Source organism: Poecilia reticulata, linkage group LG15 (genome assembly GCF_000633615.1).
Source record: "Poecilia reticulata strain Guanapo linkage group LG15, Guppy_female_1.0+MT, whole genome shotgun sequence".
NCBI lineage: Eukaryota > Metazoa > Chordata > Actinopteri > Cyprinodontiformes > Poeciliidae > Poecilia > Poecilia reticulata.
The window spans coordinates 19005872-19027460 of record NC_024345.1 but is presented as its reverse complement, the minus strand read 5'-3'; the positions used below and the strand labels follow the sequence as shown (position 1 = coordinate 19027460).

Below are 21589 nucleotides of genomic sequence, written 5' to 3'. Positions count from 1 at the left end.
AATTAGGAATTTGAGTCTGTAAATGTATGTAAATTTGTCCTGAAAATTATAAGAACCTCAATAGTTTTAGGTCTACTTAATTGCTTACTTAACTACAGATAATTTTCGGGGTGTGGTGGTGGTGCAGGGGTAAAGCGCGGCCCATGTGTGGAGGCCTTTATCCTCGACGCAACCGTCACAGGTTCAATTCCTGGCCTGAAGACCTTTGTCGCATGTCTTTTCTCACAACCCACTTTCCTGTCTGACAACTATCAAATAAAGGCCACTACAGTCAACAAAAACACAGGAACATGATCTGCCAGCCCAGGCTGAGTGTGACAACGATGCATAGTGATTACAGTGTTCCCATTCAAAGGTGCAACAAGCACAAATAAAAAAAAGATCTTTACTCAGATTATGAGTGGAGATTGCTGATGAAGTTAACCTTAGAAATTGCATCAATAGAAGCTTATTTGTATTTGTCAGCTTCTAATGGCTTTTGAGTGTGGAGCAATGTATCAAATCTTTTAGGCCCTACCATGCTGACTTGTACCACCAGCCAAAACAATATTGAAGAGAAAGTACACATCCCCATGACAACACAATTCCCTGACTGCAGCAGCCTCCCCAAGCAGGACAAAGAGCTCTGACCTCTTCCATTCCCCTACTCACAGAACCTGGGTTTTTTGCCAACATTCTGCTGCCCATGCTCCAGTGGGTCAGAAAGGTTTATGTAGCACAAAAATAATCTACACAATACTGGGCATGTGTTTTAGAACTGTGGTTGATGGATGTACGTTCACTTCTGTTTTTATTTTTCTTCTCTTTTCTTTCTCTGTGATAGACTACAGCTCTATATCTGACTTCCAGTGTTGCTTTTTGTTAACTAAAATGTAACGTGGTTATGATAAACATTTCTTTATGGAACTACTCTGGCCATCTGTACCTCTTCCTTTGGAGTTTCAATAAATGGAAACACTGATTCTTGTTTTTTTGGGGGTTTTTTTTCAGCATAAGACACTTAAGAGGAACATATTTTAAAACTAAATAATTCTAAATAACATTTACCATAATTATCATATCTGATGACTAGTGCATTCCCATTTTTAAAAAATTGCCCTTGACTTTATTAATAAAAAATACATAAAAACAAAGGTATTAGACAGTGTGCCATTCACACAGTACTTCCTAAAACTGTAGGAACACAACATTCCATACTTATTCAACCAAACGACCCTTCCTTCATTGTTTTAAAAAGGATTCACTTTCACATTTATAAAATTTCTAAGTAAAGAACAATTAATTAGCATTGATTTTCTTACACAAAGACTTCTCAAACTGATCGTCGTATGACTCAGCAACCTAACAACAGTATTGTTACATCTCTAAATGCAGCAACCCAACTCCATCATGTTTTACAGGTAATTGGTCCATGTTGGTATGTAGCATACAGGCTGAACTTGTTTAGGTTTTTTTTAAGTGGTACAGAACACTCACAATACTTTTACACTACGGCCACAATTACCAGCTGCACTCACAAATGCACATACACGTACACCATAAGGAGAAGTGGACGACTATTTGCTTTGCCTTGCCCAGTGGCACTCTGACATTTGGCAGGGAATGAACCCTTCCTTGAGGCCATCATTTATTTATGTTTTGAGTTTCCCATTTATGAAATATAATTTTTTTTTGTAAAAATATATAAATAAATAAGTAGCAATAAAAACAAAAAAATGACCAGTGTCTCCAATCACTTTCATCCTATGAACACCACCAGCAGTTAACGCCTGCTTATGGATATTTACTAGGATCTGCCATAAAGATTTAAAATATTTTCTAAAAAAAAAACATAAACCAGAAACCTTTTCCCTGATTTATTTAAATGAATCAAACCTTTGAACTTCCTGAACACGTAAATCTCCAGCAATACATGTCTGTTTCTGTAAATATATTGAAACTTATGAAACGGTTCACAAATATTTAAGCACCACTACACATTAGTTTAATCAGTGCAGCCAGTTCTGAGTGCATGCAATAAAGAATGACCTTAACATGGTACAGAATGATCTCATGGTAATTTGAAAAATTAGTTCAGTCCATTGGTATGCCAGTCTATGGCTGCATTCTGTACATATCAATTAATTCTAGTGAAAGGGCAGTGTAGTCCAGAACACTCTTACTACTTGAGATATGACAGAAAAGCCACACACAAAAAAAAAAAAAAAAAACTCAGCTTTGTTTATACCTCCAGGACATGGCACACAAAAAATGAAAAGCCTTAAAGAATTGATTGCCTGACAAAATAAAGTGGAGCTTGTTGATGTGTTGTGTATGGACTATATGTCTGCTGGAGATAGCAGTGCTCACCCTCTCTCCATCGATTGCCTTTTGACCTTCTGATCCAAGTTCCCCCTGCAATGACAAGATTGAAAGTGTATAAGACACAAAATGGCCTCTTGAAATTTTCACTTAAATATTTTTTTGGGGGGGATTTTCTACATATCAGTTTCCTTGCAGTGTGGCTCAGCTCACATATAACTGCAGAACTGCAGCTTTAGTAAAGTTTGTAACATATGTGAGATTATATGCAGCTTGTGAATAAGCTGCTTGAGCTTTACTAGCTGACTGCTTTCCACACACTCTGCCAGAAATGTGTGAGATGTTTTGGATCTTGTTGACTCTTTATTAGTGTGCAACTCAGACATACACTAGGATGACCTCGGCCGTCCCATAGCTCAAGCAGGCTGCGCTGTTTGAGTGTCCAGGCCAACTGGCTCTTTGCATTTATTGTATTAACAGATGGGGGACAATTTTGCTCTCAAACATTTTCCCAAATAGTGCAAAAATGTTTGTCTCAGTCAAATATATTTCATAACATCACCATTAACAATTCACATGTATAGAATGAATCAGTTTGGCTTTCTTTTTTGATCTTTTACATCCCATGTATCAAGGTTTGTGAGAAAATAAGTCACCGTGGTATAAGCTCAATGTCTTCAGTGCAAAAAATATCCTGGATTAAGCCATCTCCCATACTCGAGAATAATCCCATTGGCTGACAAAAGCCCCTGTCCAAAGGTTCTACCCAATTGGTATGCATGTAGATAGTATCAAGTACAGGGGTCTGCAAATTTTACAATCGAAAGAGACATTGTTGCTAAGATAAAACATAACCTTTTAAAAAGACAATTTATAGTACTATAGAAAATTTGATGTAATTTTAAAGAGCCACCCACTTATTTTTTCGGGTTTGACAATAAAGAAAAAGTAAATCTTTTGCAAAAAGAGGATAGATAAATTTTCTTTTGTAGGATGTTGACATAAAGGAAAATGATAACCTGATGACAACAAAATTTGTTCTTAAAAATATTACTAACGGCGCTCTGTGTCGTTTTGTTGTGGTAATTTACTGCAATTATTCCACAAAAAATTTTAACATTGCTAAAACTTACATTTTTTAAAATCATATGTACATTTACAAACATTTGTTAGTATTTTTGTCTTAATCATTTCCAGACAAAGCTATTAGAAGCTTTTGTGGAATGTCTACTTGTATTTATAAATATCTATTGCTTGCAAAGGGAAATTAAATGTTGTTGCAACTCATTCATTTAAATTCTTCAAAGAGTTATTGTACATCGCGATGGATGTTGGCGGCAAGATCCATCGCAGCGTCATCTTGTAGAGATGACGCTCTGAACAATAGACTTATAGAAGATCTGAAGCCTCTTGCTGCAAACCTTGAATGATCTTAGCTTCCACAAGAAGTACAGTCGGCTCTGTCCCTTCCTATAGGCGGCTTCACTGTTGTGTCTCCAGTCAAGTCTGATAGAACTAGGGTTTGATCTAACCTTGTTTCTCCTGAAATCTACAATCATCTCCTTTGTTTTGTTTGCATTTAAGATGAGATGATTTTTCCCACACCATGCCACAAAGTGGTCCACAGGCTCTCTGTACTCCGACACACCCGACAACTGCAGAGTCATCTGAATGTTTCTGTAGATGACAGGAGTTGGACTTGTGCTGGAAGTCTGAATTGTACAGAGTGAAAAGACACCCAATCTAGTAAAATTTAATACTTATCTAAAAATATCAATATTCTATATATTGTTATAACTTATTTTCTTTTAACCCAGAAACACATCCCGTGCTTTCTTGTTCCATGTTATAAAAAGGCTGCAGGGCAGCTTCAGTTTCAATGAGAGATTACCAACGTGTTGGCGGCACAGCAAGCGGTTGTTCCTGACTATCAGAGGGGAACTGTAGTAGATTAAGACAGCCATCTCTGATGCAAGGCTTGATAAAACGGCAGATTACTGGAAGAACAATTAAATCTACAAAAATATGGCTTCTACTATGAAGACGTTTTAAAATATTTTTAAATATATGTATTTTATACAATATTATAACTGGCAACTCTAACAATAATAGTATAAATAATATGGGGAAAAACTGTAATATATTGTGACATATAATTTACCATTTTCAGTTAATCAAAGCTTCCAGGGGTATTAAATGAGTAATTCAGTGACCTTCTGTTTCATTTTGCTGTAAATATGATGTGACGCACAGGGACATTTCTCTTAGGCACTTGCCACTAAGTTTTATCTTGTATCCCCATCACCACAGTGAGAAAGATGACAAGATAGGTTAAAAAAAAAAAAAAAAAAACTTCTCAATGCTCACTGAGGAACAAGAGCATTTTAAGTTTACTAGATCTCCATAGAAAAACTATCCATATTCATACTAGTGGAAATTCAAATACTCAAAACACAAATATGTGGGCTTGGCTAAACTATATCGGGACATTAATCAGAATGGTATATTTTGGTCAGATGAAACAAGATGGTTTTTGACAACAAACACTCCAGGTGGGTCTGGCATGACACAACGAAGGATATGTGGAAAACTACCTAACGCCCGTTGTTAAGTGTGGTGGAAAATGTGTGATGCTGAGTTTATACTGTTCCACACTGTAAGGCCCAGAGAGCTAGGAAATGTTAAATAAAAAGTTAGCGACCTGTGAAAGATGAAAATGGATAGCCTTTGGGTCTTTCTGCAAAATAACAATCCAAGATGTATGACTAAATCAACCTAGAAAGGGCTCACCAAACATGTAATTAACCTTCTTCTATCACTTTCTCAATGCAAAGATCTAAGTCCTGAAGAAAAGTTGTGGAGGACCAGAATAGGGAAAAAAAACAAAACCAGAAGAGCGGACACAGGACTCTTGCTGATCTAGAGAGGAATGGCCAATGATTCAGCATCAATGGTTCCACCTGTTAAAATGTTATTTAAGACTAAGTGCTGTTTTACTGGCAAAACATTGCTGTAGGTCACACGTGTGAGGGGGCAATAATTGTAGTCTTAGTAACCTAAAAAAATATATTAATGTGAGAAATCTTTGCCACTCAATAAATGTGCATAGAAGCAAGGATGACTTTATTTTTACACATCTTCAGCAGTGGTGCCAATAATCATGGGGTGTGCTGTATATGCAAGTCGTTTGTTGTTCACACACAGCAGCAGAAGGCTTCATCAACTGGGTATGCTTAGACCTGTTCACACTCAGATCCTAGCCCCCTTTGCACAAACAGCTCAAACATCTAGTAGACGTGAGTGCTGCAGTGACAAGGACATGATTCCTTTCTGGCCCCCACCCAGGACGAATGCCAAGTATGTCCAACACGGCGCACAGCCAAGCCCGAAATGCCAGTGCTAGGAACTGAAACATGCATCTCTGCAGCAGTATGCAGTCCACCCTCCGACAAACAGGCACCCATGTTTTGGGTTAGTGAGTTTATAGCATCCCTGTCCCCTACATAACTTCAATTTATTTCAGTAACGTCGAAAACTTGCTTCGGTTACAGCAGCAGCATCTAACTCCATCAACTCAAAAACAAAAGAAAGCAACACCCCAAAGTTATGTCCAGTGCTTCCTGGCAGCCCGACCTCCCTGTGTGTCCCACTGTGATGAAAACAGCATGGACAAAGGTTAGAGTAAGTGTACAAAAGATTGTTAATTATTTGTTCCAGCCCTTTAGTTTGATTTTCTTTATTTAGGTGTTTCATATGTAGTGCCTTTTTCCTCCACTGGGTGGCTTCTTCTTCATACTTCACTTATGGACCTGAGCATTCGGTGGGGCGGCTCTCAAGGCAGWTTTGTTATTACCTCTTTACATCGTGTGCGTCCATTGAATGTAAGTGGTACTGTTGATGTCTAAGAGCTGTATTTGTATATTATCTTGTCGAATGTTATGGTCGCTTAGTGTAGTTTGTTCTTATTATGTAGAGCTAGAGCTAACTGTTTAGGTTAAGCTAGTAAGCTCAGTTAATTGGACACAGCTGTCGCTGGTGTTACAATTTCCGACCGAAATGCCGTGTTTCTCTTGTATGTTTCTAGTGTTATGCTATTGCCGGTCGGATTGGTTGTTGTTTGCGTGGAGAGCATTTACAGACATATACTCATGGTTTGTATTTGTTTGTCTTCACACACACACACACATACTCACAGCTACATACATATGCATACACTCAATACACACACAATCTCATTTACAAGCGCCCCCCATTGAATCCTGCCTGTTATGTATATGGATGAAGCTGGAAGTATATTAAAGTCAAGTTAAACCTAATTCTGGAATCGGACGTTCTCTCCTTCCAACAACTCACCTCAACATATATAATAGCTGTCCTAACCCGACACCTGGAGTGATTGCTTATCCACAATAAAACCAGTTTCAATCTTCAATACAGTAAGGTCTCTCATTCACACATTAGTGAATAGCATTATGGAGGCTTGTCATTGCGTCGGTGCTCTTGCTACTACAGCTGTCACAAGAGTTCTTGCTGACACTATGGCTCAGCAGCTGCAGACTGGTATACTGTTTCTTAACAACTACAAAATGCTAATCCCAATCACTGTAAGAGTCATTGTATTATACCAACAACTGTGATGATAGCTGTATCAACTTGAAAACAGAAAAACATGCACTCATTGCTGGATTTGGATATGCTCATAGGCAATGTGGAACAAGAGTTAAGGAGGTATTGACATCAATTTTAATAGGAAGGATTGTGTGCCTTGTAAAGGTATTTAAGCCTATGGACAACATTTTACTTCAAATTCATTTTGTTCATATTTGGTCTAATCTGATCAGAGCACCTTCTTCCACATTACATGGCTTGTGGAAAAACCACAAATGAACTGCTTTTAAAATTTGCACTCTTCATGCCAAAGTTTCTTGCTTTTGTCTGTTCAAATGATAGACTAAGTATAAAACAAGCTATTTTGGGATATTATTTCGTAGCCTAAATCTGCTTTAAATATTTTTAAATAAACATTTAAGCTTAAAGCTTACATATCTCTAACCGGTCTGGTGTGATCCTTGGTCTTGTTTTTACTAAAGTCTTCTGACAAATGACTGGCATTTGTCAGTCATTTGACTAATTGCAGTGTACAGATATTGTTCACTGTGATTAAATTAGACAGAGGTGTTTCTCTAAATAAGAGACTCCTGAAGAATCTGTATATCATTAAATTTTTCATTTTCAATTGACAACCAAAATTTAAAAAACTGAGAAATTTATGGGTTTTTTTGGTTGTTATATGTTTTCAAATCAGATGAAAAAAAAAAGTGTTTGTTTTTCATATTTTAAATTTTAATCTTGGATCAAAAATACAAAATGTAAAAACAGACTTCAGGACCGAATTTGATTTTGATATTTAATAAATTCTCATGACAAGCAAATTTGTCCTGCACGTAATAGTGCAGGTTATTTGGAAACACAATGGCATAGCTGGAAACACACACCAATATGATTATAGACTTATTCAACACCGGTAAGACATGCAGAAATTTGCATTGGAAACCAAACTGATTGGAAAGGTGTGACAGAATATTTACAAAGAAAAAGACATTTGTGAGACTCGGCACTAGAGAGGGTTTTGGTTTTGGTTGATATACATAGTAAATGTATATTCAAATTTTCACAATTTTATTAGCAAACATTGCCATTACATTTGTAATTCTCTGACAGGACCATCAAATGGCCAAACGTTCATGACAGACTATAACGATGTCGGATTGGAAAAATCCTAAAAGAGCGGATGAGTTTGACTATGTTTGGTCCAGCGCCTGTTTTTCCATTTTGTAATTTTGGTCAGAAATTAAAATTGAAAATATGAAAAAGTAAATGTTAAAAACTAATAACAAAAAAAAAAACAAAATCACTTTTTTATATTTTGAGAATGAAAAAGAGTGAATGAAGAATGGAAAGAACGAATGATACATAAATAGGTAGATGCTGCACATTTCTTTGGACAAGAAACAAATAAATCTAAAGGTGCCAATTCTAGGTTAAAATGTAGCCCACCACAGAAGCTGAGCTGCTATTTTTTTATAATAGTTTGACCATTATTGCTACTTTTATATATATATTTTTTAAAAAAGAAAGTTTGTGCACCTTTTGCATTTATGAAGGTGACTCATATTATTTGTGAAGATATGAATAATGATATACAGTAGTTTGGTTTTAATATGAATTATAAGAATTCCCATTTGCTAATGTCACTCACTGACAAAAACATAAACCCAGAGTGAGGAAAGCGTATTCTGCATTGTTCCTTCAGCCATTCAAATTTCCTTTTAGGCCTCTGACACAAAAACATTTTAACACAGATGAGCATAATAGCAACAATGAGCGGTTTTGGGAGCTTATCAAAATTTATGGTCAGCAACATACTGCTCAAACTAAAACTCCTACAGCAATTCACTTTACAGGTGCAATGTATGTTCATTTAATCCAAGAGTATAAATGAAAACAGAAATCACGAGAGCATCAGACTTATACACTGTGCAAAATAAATTAAATGTATTGTAAAAGTGGAAAAAAATTCTTTTTTTTTTTTTGTCTTTGCATGTACATGCAGGAGCTGTAAATCTAGCAATAACAGGGTTTATGTGCGAGGCCAAAGAAAATGGATTTCCTTTCAAGTAAGCTGCATTCTTATAACCCACTACTTATCTGTTTAATTTCCTGGGGGATTCTGGATTAATCATAGCACTTTAATCCCCTTGCACTGCATAAGAATCCTCCATCAAACTCACTGTAATGCGGGATAGTACTTTCCATTGGAGTAGCACAGTTGAAGTAATCCCCTCACACTTTCCCAAGAAATTTTCTCCGTATAGGTCATGATGATTGCCCAGCAGCTCTCATTATGGGCTTTTTAAATGCCTCAAATTGTCCAGATGCCTTTGATTAATCTCTACAAAGTCAAGTTAAATTGTTACAGAGTATACTCACACTATTTTTGAATCTCCCACCAAATTAGATGCTCCTGTTGCTAATTGAAAGTATTATGAGCTCACCTTATTAATCTTCTTTTTTTTGTTTAGTCCTTTTATGTTTTATTTTTTAAGAGTGAAGATCCATGTAATAATCTCCGTTGGATTCAGAAATCAGTATGACTTAACAGAATTGTGCCGCTCTCATAATTTAGTTGTGGGGTAACGACAGGAAAGGTCAGAGTGAGTAAAAGAAAAGAAGCGGCTACATGCTGCTCAAGCAAAGCTTGATGTTTTGGGATATCATGTGATATTCAACAGATGGCTTAAAAGAAATGACATCTGTGCTGATGGAGGTTTTTATAACAGCAGTGGTTGCAGAGAAACAAATGCAAATTTAACAAGATGTAAGAAGCATTTTTACCCTATAATCGGTGGCATTCTGCTGTTTGAAACTATCATCTGCTCGCTCCGAATGATGATCATATTCCAACTGTGCTCAGTACTTATAGTGCAGTATATGGTTTCATATCATATCACGTAAGATCCCCATCTATTCAATTAAATCAAACCACCCTTTCAATGCGTTTGGTGAATGTACCATCAAAACTATTTACATCACTTTATTAAACCCATCAAACTCAGTTTGTTTAGACTCATTAAAACTTCAAATCAGGTGCATTAAATTATCTCAAAGCACCGCTCTGCGCTAATGGCTTGAGAGGCACTCTAGCTGCTGTGCCTTTTAAAGTGTTGATTTGAATTGTAATTTAAATATGGCCCTTCCAAACAGTCATTATGTCAGCGTTAACCTCAAGCTACTGTCTTTTTCCACGTTTTAAACGCGCCTCTTGTGTGCATCTATTAAACACAATCTCTTCCACTACACGGGAGAAATAGTAGCTAGCAAATTTATTGTAAACAAAGAGTAAAGTGGAGCTAATTAACCTATCATTACTCAAAGTAGGGGAATACATGAGAAACAAAATAAAAAAAAAACAAAAACAGAGATCATTGTTTTGAAAACAGAAAATTGTTAGTTATGTTGTAGAATCTTTGTCTTCAGATTGACCAGATTGCACTGTGACATTATGATTTTGTGCAAATAGATTTACTGAAGTGTTGACAACATACATGCAAGAGAGGTGGAATGATAAACAATAAAAATGGATGTCATAATCTAAATCAAACATCACATAATTTAAGACCTTTGCTAAATTCAGCTCACTTATAGAAATGACCTTCGGTGTTGCAATCCACAGATGTTTGTGTGTTGATCGCTTCCTTGTTGTTCTGTAGGCATTACCTTAGCCAGTTCAATATTGTTACAAGGGTGTTCCCATTTTTGATCCGTGTACTTTTGAATTAACTGTACTTGTCTTACGTTATTGTCGGACCTTTTCCTTATCTATTTGTTAGACATTGGAATCTTGTTCAGCTCCATTTGGTATTTCTCCCTTAATTTCCCTGCTGTCATTCTGCCACATATGTTCCACACAGAGACAGATTAGTTCATCTGATTCTTTTGTCATTTCACCACCCAAACGTCAGCATGTAAGTTCCTGGTTTTTCAGAGTTTCTTGGCTGGATTCTTCCGTTCCACTGCCAGTTACTCTTTCCATGTTTCATATACTGTTTACTCTGTTTTAAGACGACTTATTATTATTATTATTATTATTATTATTATTATTATTATTATTATACCCGTTGCATACCTTTCTCAAATGGCTGTCATTTTGTCTTTGCTTCAACAGCACACTCTGATAAACATACTACATTCAGAAGAACATTTCGTTAACTTAGACTAGTGTGAAAACAGGAAAGAGTAAGAAAAAAAGGAATAATTTTTTTTTTCTTTACTTGTTAACATTTTTTACAGCAGGGCTCATAGTGTTAAATGTGTTGTCCCTGAGCATGTTTTCCTTAACTTGATCGATTCTGTGTTCGAGTCTGTAATGGGATTTGCTGTCAATTTTGTTGTCCGGTCAGTAAACAAATGGTGCTAAGTATTGATTTTAAATAAAGACCTGAAATTTGATTTCAGGTGTGAGAAACCGACTCATGGTCAGTGAGCACACACAATCAATGACAATATTGATACTAAAGGATTGACCTTTATTCATGAATAGCCTGCTTCATATCCATATCAAACCATTTACATAAAGAAAACAGATTTGACTAAATGTCATTTTAAATATCATTTTGTCCTTAAAGTCTTAAAAAATATTGGAAGATTCAGCATTTGTAGAAAACGAGAAAGTAATAGAGGTCAAACTTGTTGGTAAAAATGTTTATTTTGACATTCTTATTTTATTACTTCGGAAAAACAGGGGAACAGTGATAACCATCAAAATGTGACACTTGAGTAAACTCTAACAATAAAGTTTGAACAGTGCGCACTGTGGCTCCCTCCACAAACTTAATGTTAGGCTACATTAGTGACAGGGGACAATATATTTGAGTTGCTGCTAAGTAAAATGCATCGTAAATATTTTTATTTGCATCTGCTTTTAGAACAATCCTCTAAAATAACTGAAGCTTAGCATTCTTTCATCAGTGTCGCAATTTTATTGGCCAAGAAGTTGGAGGTGGGTCCTGCTAGTTAAAGGATGACTGTACAAAACCTTGAAACATAATGTTTAACAAGGTTCTTTTGGGAGTTTTTTTTTTACTATCTTTACATCAGGTGGTGTATGTTCATCCATTTTTTTCAAATTTATCACTTAATTGTATGTAACTATATCCAGGGATGGTTTACCACACAAAGTTTCTTTTTAAGTGAAGATGCCAGCTGTACTGTTTTAAATAAAGCAAGGGGAAACATTTTAAATAAAAGAATAAAAAAATAATCTTTTAAGCATTTTCATCTTTCCTTTGTCACATAGTGTCTAATTGTCGTTTTTTGCCATAAATTTATCAATCAATCAATCAATCAATCAATCAATCAATCAATCAAATTTTATTTGTATAGCACATTTCAGCCGCAAGGCATTTCAAAGTGCTTTACATAATTAAAATAAAAACAGCGTGTGACATTGAATAAACGGTGAGAAAAAGAAACAGTGAGAAAGAGAAAGAGATTTAAAAAAAAGATAAAAACATTAAAACTCGCGCCCCTTTTAGGACTTCAGTTAAACGTCGTTTAACTGTGACTCTAACCCTCTGGGAATTTAGTCAAAAACACCGTTTGACAAGGACTCCAACCTCTAGGTTTTTAGTTGAAAGCAGTCAACTGGGACTCTAAACCCCGTAGAACTTTAGTTAAACATCATTTAACTGGGACGTTTTCCGGGGGGCTTTCCATCATTAAAACGTAAACAGTGAGAAAGAGAAATAAAACGAAATTAAAAAGTAAAGATAAAAACATTAAAGAGATTTTTTTTTTTTTTTTAAAGTTATTGACAGTAAACTAATTTCGTTATCAGATATGTGGATGTGTTCTTTCCCTGCCTGATATGATGCCTTCTCCCTGATAAAGTTTGGCCCAAAGGCAATCAAATAACAGATAGTGATTAACCTCCAACACTGCAATAGCTTATCTTTCAATTAAAAACAATGAGCAGCCAGTTATAACTTATGAAAATTTTTAATTAACATTTAGATATTTTTCATAGAATATCTAAAATAGTTTTAAGATGGGTTATAAGGCATGTTTGGAGAGCATAACAACATATACCGGGTATAAGTGACGCATTGTTTGTTTCAGGTGATTGAGTCTTCAAATAAAGGGGAAACTTTTGTTTCCCAGACAAACAGTTCTAGTAGCAATCCTACATATTTTAATACCACAAATACACGATGTTAATTAGGAGAGTGACCCTAAAAGCCATCTGGTCTTATCACACACACAGTACTGCCACCTGTTCAGCTATGAATTCCATTCATTGTCGAATGCATTCTCCTTTCCAGCCTTCTTTAACCTTGCATGAACAGTCAAAAGGGGATTTAATCAGCCAAACAATGGGATTCGTCTGGGGAAAAATAACACCGTTTGTCTGGGGATTCAATGGTTTGTTCTTTTTCTTCCTCCATGTCCTCCAGCTGACATAACACCAACAATTTTCAGTAAGTGGACGTTTACAATTTACAATTCAACATGTCTATTGAGTTGTCATGAAAAAGGGGCATTCTCTTTTCAAACTATACCTGTTTTCTACTGATTGTACAAATCTATGATTTCCCAATTCACACACCTTGGGTGAGTTGGGAGAAATTTCACCTTGTGGAGGTAATTGTATGGTAGCCCCACTGAAGGACTTTGACAGAAGAACATGAGGCTTTGCCAGACACTACAGCCCTGACATTTGCTCTCTGCGGGAGAGATGGATCCTTTCTTTTCCCAAACACTCAAGGATAAATTTGTCCTACAGAAAATTGCTGTCTACCCTGACATTCAGACCGCGCAGAGTTCCTGGAAAACTAGCTGCACTGGCTAAATAAATTAATTCACAAAGAAATGTGACAAACCAAAACCGATGAGAATGTATCTGAAAGCAAAAGCAATGTCATTTATGGCAGAGTCAAAACTGTTTGTGGATCTGACCAACTAGCTAACCTAAAATGGAAGAACACTTCAAACGCCAACATGTATTTAGCACTGATTCAAATGTTGTCCTTACCTTGTCCCCTTTTTCCCTGTTTTGTTTAAACAGTCCAAGCACGCCTGGAACACCAGCATCCTCCTGTGAGCACAAATTCAGAAAAAAATCTTATCGACTCATAACTTAAAAAGAACCTTGACTCGTTACCGCCATTAAACATCTATAATAGAAATTACTTTATTGCCTGGTATACTTTGTGCAAACACTCATGGTTACCTCCTTCGTGGCTATTGACTCCCAGCTCAAGCTATTTGTCTTAGGCGTGTCATTGTTTTTCAGCCTTTAGTTCCTTCATGGAACATTGAAATTGTTAAATAGTCTTGGAGCAAAAAGGTTCCCAATAGAGATACTGTTTTTATGGGTGAGGAGACTTTTTTTTTTCATGTTAACCTTCACTGTGTTTATCAACATGTCCTTTGATGATCTTCTAAGAGGAAATCCTCACTAAATCCTTTTATCCTCACTACATCCTTTTTTTTCTGCCAACATCAATATGTAAAGTAAAGCAGACAATTATTTCCTTAAAAATTTGAAAAATGTAGAGGTGTTGCCTTTAGGACCTGCTACAATGTTCTCCAGATTTGGGAGTCTATATTGAGTGAGAGAATGCATCACAAAAAGCTATTTTTAATTCATAAAATTATTTTTTTTATTATTATTATTATTTCTAAATGCCTTTAAAAACGTAAGGTAAGTTTGATTGTGATTAATTTATGTTTCATACTTTCAAGATATATAGTTTTTCTGGATGTGATATTTAGTCTTTACATTTGTAGAAAAAGTTAAATATAGAACTGAACATAAGCAGTATGAAGAACACAATTTTAATTTTAAAAGTAGATTAATATTTGCAGTGAAATAAGTTGCCCCCCCCCCTCTTTGACAAAACCACTGGACACTGTCTGTCCACCATGTGCAGAAGAATTGCACCAGTGTTTAATAGATTGCAGGTGCTTTTGGTTGGCTTTCAAAGAAACATAATTTCAGGAACGATTACATGATATATCAAATCAGAACTGGCACACTTACAGTAACCATTACCCTGTAGTCAATTTGAGGCTCCTGTTGGGAGGAATTGATTGTACCTTCTCTTCTGGACAGTGACATGTGTCAATTGATTGTGAGGTCGGCTGAGACGGCATCAGGGGACTCTGGGCTGTAACCAGAGGAGGGGAGGTCCCAATAAATGTCTTGTTGACTCCACACTGGATCGGTACAGAAATTTCACCAATTAGACATTTTATTTTGAGTTTGTTTCACAGCAGAAAAATACTCCCAGAATTCACAACAGTGTAACCCAGCTCACCACATGTAGCCTCTCTTGTTTGAGGTTAAAAGGTCATTGATTTCTATAACATTAGCTCTCATTGATTTAATTGTGATGGAAGACTTCTCTTACTCTATTTCAGGGAGGGAATAATTTTTAAACAAATTTATTTAATTCGTATGCTTTAATTATCTTATTCCACTGTGTAAGAAAAGCTGTTGAATCAGAAATTTAATGTCAACTGATAAACCACAAAAAAATGCCTTCCTCTGAGGATATCCGTTTTGAATTACAGAAAAGTAGAACTAACCATTTCTAGAATTTGCTACACTTTTTTTTACTGCTAACTTAATTTCAAATCAAAGTTGCAGTAGGTAACTTTTATAAAATAAAAAAAATGCTTTTTATAAATTTGTTAAAGCTGTCACTATGTCCTGACAGCCTAATTTGAGACCGATAATCTGTAAAAACATCAAGCTCATCTGCCTCCTCTTTGAGGTCCTACACTTTCTGACTGCTCCATCAGAAACAACTAATCAGGTCTTAGCACTCACTGTCTCAGATAACAGTCAGGACATAGTGAGTTTCAGCAAATTTATAAAAAGTACATTTTTGTAATAGTTACCTACTGCAGCTTTAAATCGTGAAAAAACAACAACAATAGACTCTTTCTCCGGTTTGAACACAATCATCAACACAATCCATTGACATCATATTTTCAGACAATATTTGACCATTTCTTTCGACAAACTGGAACTTAAATGTTTATTTCAAACTACCCAAGCATAAATCCTTTATTTTTTGCTATAACCCAGCAGTTTTGTTGTGAGAATAAGTTGTGAAAAATGAAAATATTTTACCTTTGGCTCAAGCAGCTCGCAGCAGTTTTCCATTTCAGCCATGTAAGGGTCACAGTAGATCAGAATTTGTCTCATCTCAATCTGTTAAGAAGAGTTCAAGTTAATGCAGGATTACTGTCATTATCACTCTGAGAGACATACAATGTGTTTCTTTGGTTGCAACGCTTAAAATTGTCAAAAGGTTTGCCCTTTTAGATTTACAGTATTGAGTGGAGTCTTCATCACAGCAAACAGCTTAAAAATTCTAGATCGAAATAACAAGACTTCCTTAAGTGCTTTACCTTCTGCAGCACGTTTACTGATTTATGTAATTCATGAATTACATGGGGCAATAAGTCAGCTGTTAATCCTTCTTAAGCCAAAGTCTATTCAAAGGCATGAGTGATCAAATGGCAAAGCTGACCTTAGTTTTTTTTTTTAGCCGCCTGGTCGAGCTACTAGAGGAGGCTTACAGCTATGAATCAATAGAAGATTTACGCCAATCAGAAAGGCATGTCCCTGGAGGATAATTTAAAATGTTTTGAGTGCATTTTAATTGGTTGTCCACGCTTGATCAAATCAGCAGAAAGTACCAAAACTTTCAGGACAAAACACTGTTTAATCTTTATACTATCGCTCATAACTATTGGCATCCTTGATAAAAGATCTGCTAATACCCTCAGGATGAATTAATCTTTCATTGTAGCTTCATCTTCTCACACTGGGTAATTTGAAGCTGTTCTCTACCAATGTGTTTTGAAGTTTTTATTTCCTTTACCTAATTGACAGAACAAAGGTTTTCATCCAGTGCTGTATAACACAGCTTGACTTGAATTGTGGCTCTCACTGTAGATAAAGTAGCCATTTTCCTCAAAACATTTCTTGACCTATGCAGATCAACAGGTCTGCCTTACTTAAAGCATGTGTTATTTGGTATTTTCCATTTAATAAAATTACTAAGAAAAAAGTTTCAGAACTGTTCACCAGAAAAACAGCAAGTTCTAGAGTACTAATTAAAAATGTGATCCATTTAAATATATATTTAATATAAAAATATAAAATATATAAAAATTCTTAAATTACATGCTTAAATAACTTCTAATCCATAGACTGCTTAATTGCAGCACCCACAGTAAAAAAAAATAACATCTATAATTTATCACACTCAGATTAATATTTTAATTTTAAATAAAATTTTTTAGAATAAATTGAAGGCCACATGTGCAATAATCCAATAAAAAACATTCTGCTAAGTAATCCAAAACTCAAGATATTTTTTTGAAAAAATATGTTAAGATTTAAAGATAGGCACTATCACTCTTTCTGACCCTGCTAGGGACAAGGGTGTACAGAAAATGGATGGATGGATGTTAAGACTTAATACATAGAAGCCAATTACCGTATTTTCCGGACTATAGAGCGCAACATACTATAAGCCGCACCTACAAATAAAAATAAAAAAAGAAAGAAACTGGAAACGTACATAAATAAGCCACACCAGGCTATAAGCCCCTGATATCTCCGCCGCTCTCTGATTTCTGCAGCAGAGGGAAGCGTCTTAATACATCTGCTGGATATATTAACCCTCTATGGTATTTGGCAACACATCACTTGAAGCCCTTCCATATACAGTACCTCCAATTTTACAATGTACTACACTGAAAGAGAGATGAGACCCTAAGAAAGCCAATAGCAGTGTTGAAATTTGTCACATGATTTTCTGGAGAGACGTTTGACATCCTTTTCTACAGACCTCTTCACATGGCGGGGCCTCACCATTGAACTCCTCAGAAATCATGAGAAAAAAAGTATTTTTATGACATTTTTTGACTGGGAAAAAAATACACACTCAACAATAAATGAGGTAAGTTCACTATTCTGTCATTCATTGTGCTGTATTTGATCATTTAATAATTATAAACTGATAAAATGTTGATGTTGCCATATGGCAACACTGTACCATTAGGATTACAATTGTATTGTTGGTTGGGCGTATCATCTTCTAGAGTTTGCTATAACAATGCATTTTTGAGTCCTTTCATATTGCATATGAATATCTTTGATAGTCATTTTTGCATTTGCATCATTAATGCAAAATGTGTTATACTTTCTTAGGAAGAAAAGGATCTAGCAGTTCCTTTTTATGGTAGTGAGAATGCATTAGGATTTAGTGTTGAAGAAAATGAGCAGCTTGCAACTTTGCAATGAGAGTGAAAATGATGAAGACTATGAGACAACAATGAGGGTGAATGTGCAATTATGTCTTGTGTGTTGCATTAAACTGGCAGGTTCATAACATACTAAGGATATGTATTTGTTTTCTAGGCCCACCTCTTCCACTGGAAGCTGAGAGGAACTGCTTCATCAACTTCCACAAGCAGTAAGGCAAAGGCGGCAGGATCAAGACACTCAAAACCATTATATCAATGAAATATGCCAATAAATTAAATTGTTTTTAGCTTTCAAATTAGTTTCATTGTTAACTATTATTGCTACTGGAGACTATTTAGATTTAAATAAAGGTTTTTACAATAATAAGCCAAACTCTCTTGCTTTCATTAGTTTCCACTATGGTACAGTGTTGCCAAATGGCAACGTCAACAAAAAAATTTATTAAAAAAAAATTATATATTTTTAAAAATGTGTCTTTATTATGTTTACTTGGTTTATTTTAAGTAAAAAATATCATCCCAAATTTTTTTTTTCCCCAACTTGCATCACTCTGCGTACCATAAAGGGTTAAGGACGCCGCCCTCCGTCTCCAACGCCGAACCATGGTTTCGTTCACGCCGAGTTTACGTGCAGGAACTCTATTTCCCTCCTCTACTGCCAGATCGATAGCCTTCAACTTAAAAGCTGCATCACATGAGTTTGAAGAAATTTCTTGTCGTGTCTGCTGCTAGCATGTGCTTGTTCTAAATGAAAATTAGCACTTTCTTCTTCGATTTCCAATTTTGACTTCCGATGATTCACTTCCTGCTAAAGAGCCCCCTGGTGGTTGGAGGAAAATCCACAGAAAAACCGCACCGGGCTATAAGCCGCATAATTCATGGGGGAAAAGTAGCGGTTTACAGTCCGAAAAATACGGTATATGAATTATCAAAATAATGTAATAGATAATCAAGTACTGATTATCTATTAAATAATGATGTCATTAAATAATGACATCGTTATTTAAGCTGAATTTGTGAAGTGATAAACTCCCATTTTTTTTATCATTTTCTATCATTTTAGCAACTGTGCCAATAAATATGGTGCTAGATGTGAATTGATTCCAGAATAAAAGTATTTATTTAAAGATGAGTCATGGGAACATACATCCACAGGCCTTCCATCTTCCACTCGTGTACTGATGAGTGTGCGCCCATTGAGATCGATGCTGTCCCTCTCATCAGTCATTTTCTTTTCAGCCAGCGTGCAATCGACATAAATGGAAACTGTGTCGCTGTGAACAGAAATGCCGAGCTTGTGCCATTGGCGATCAAAGAGGGCATGCAGGTCACGACTCTTAAACGTGTAGCGGAAAGAGTTTTTCAGCAGACCCTGGGAAGAAAACTCCACTGCTTTCTTATCACCATCAACCACCACTGACACCTGGGGAGTTAAGAAGAGTTTAATAAGAGATTGCTCATCAAAAAAAATTATAGTATTTTGATTAATATGTACATTACTCTGATCTATAGAGCTGGTCAGAAGTTTAAATACATTCAACATAGGCATGAATGTCAAATTTATTGGGGGACTGTAAAATAAAATTTGTGCTCATTGGGAAATTTTTCAAATCCATACAGGGTGCATACAGTCTTAAATATACTGTTAAATATACATTTGGAGTTAAGTTAACTCTAAATGTCTATCGAGCCAGAATTATACCAACAGCATTTTGATGGCTAGAAAAACATGTTGAAAGAGACACTTTCTAAGAGAAATCTATCCAAATAAATGTAATGATTTATGTACTTCATATATCTGAGTCTGTAGAGTTTTTTTTTTATTTATTCAAGCCAAAAGAATTTTAAAATTCTTCATTTTGAAAACTCGTCCAAGATGTCTGTTGTACCGTCATTTCACTTCTAATGCACGAGATGACATTCAAGCCTCTGATCAGCATTGTACGACATTACAACACACCTACCTGACTGCTTCCAGATTGGTCAAATATTTGCCAAAGGTACCAGCGGTCTTTTTTTGTAGTTCGTCTCACACGGAAGATGGTGACCAGGGAATACTCATTTGAAAGTCCGTCTGGAAATATCGATCTGAAATAAATGCATCTTTATATTAAACATTAATTGTTTAATTGTCCAAACAGTCTCAGTCGATGGTGTCAGTTGTCAGAATTTCTTAGTTAAGGTTAAGAGCTTTCATGGGCTGCATAATGAATGAGCCAATCAACTTTTGTGATCAATAAAACATTTCAGTATCCTCTTGATGCAGCGGCATTCCCATGAATAAACATGACAAACTTAATTCCACTTAGTGTGGATTTTTATTTATTTATTTTTTTCCGGTATCTGATGTCATTCAGATAATGAAAGCATGTAGACATTGATGCAAAGCTTAATCTTTTAGTGCACCAGAACAACATGTGCTACAGTTACACATGAAAAATAAGATGCAATCACATGTTCATCTCTGTGATATGCACTGCTTAGTGAAGTGGAGTCCAGTTGAAGGAAAAGAAATAAAATAAAATGAGGTGCATAAAGAAAAAACAATATTATCAAATACTAAACAAGCTTTTCCCCAAGTTTTTGCTCGACTTACAAGTTATATTACGTCAAAGAAAAGAAAAATCAAAAAAAGCATGCAAAGCATTTTGTTAAATATAATTATCTTCTGGCCCTAACTTCAGTCAAATTAACAATGAAGAATGAAAGAGCATGAATATACAATACGACCAACAAAAATAGTAATAATAATCCAATGATAAGGTCGGTGACGCTGCAGCACGTAGTTGTGAGGAAGGAAGAGTGATACACCTTCCTCAGACAGGTTGGAAATTAGTTTTCACTCCTATATATCATCTCCTATTCCCTCACAGCCTCATACCTGCTTCTGTTGTATTTGCAGAGATTTTATTGTAAACGGTACATGACTAAAATAAAAAATGCACTGAGTTAGAACGCCTAAAAGAACCAAATTCCTCTGTTGCAGCCCGAGGACTGTGAAGGTCATTTCTGGTCTTGTGCATGAGACCATTTCAACTGCAGATGAATATTAAACGTGGCATCACAGTTTCCGCAGATGTTGCATTTAATTTAAATATAACATTTAATTTAAAATGTCATAAACAAAAGACTACGGCACCTGTTGCTGTTGAATGTACCGTGAAGAATTACATTATGCGGATAAAGAATCCACATAAAAGAAGACACTGAGCTCGAGAGAGCATATTTATTACACGTAGCTACTGAGACTCGGTAAATGAACACTCAGCAGGCTGAATACTGTTTTATTTGAGGCCAATAGAGTTAACACTCCTATTTACTATTATTTCAAAGCTTGGTGCCTCTGTGTTGTGGATACGTTATATTTCTGAGGAGTTTAAAGGGTTAAACTTCTTGATCTAGTGCTGAGTGCTCTCAGTGGCTGAAGTGACAAAAACTC

General features: G+C 35.7%; 1 protein-coding gene across 5 annotated transcripts in view; it reads right to left on the bottom strand.

Annotated features, from left to right (window-relative positions):
- Positions 1 to 21589, bottom strand: part of LOC103477022 (collagen alpha-1(XIX) chain) — a 127088-nt gene that overhangs the window by 94698 nt on the left and 10801 nt on the right. For all 5 annotated transcript variants that reach the window (XM_008429856.1, XM_017308981.1, XM_008429858.1 and 2 more), the window contains exons 5-10: positions 20115 to 20238; positions 19298 to 19573; positions 16001 to 16081; positions 14959 to 15078; positions 13892 to 13954; positions 2350 to 2394 (exon numbers count right to left, since the gene is read on the bottom strand). In XM_008429856.1, the coding sequence (XP_008428078.1) occupies positions 2350 to 2394; positions 13892 to 13954; positions 14959 to 15078; positions 16001 to 16081; positions 19298 to 19573; positions 20115 to 20238 (709 nt within the window). The remainder of the gene's footprint in view (positions 1 to 2349; positions 2395 to 13891; positions 13955 to 14958; positions 15079 to 16000; positions 16082 to 19297; positions 19574 to 20114; positions 20239 to 21589) is intronic.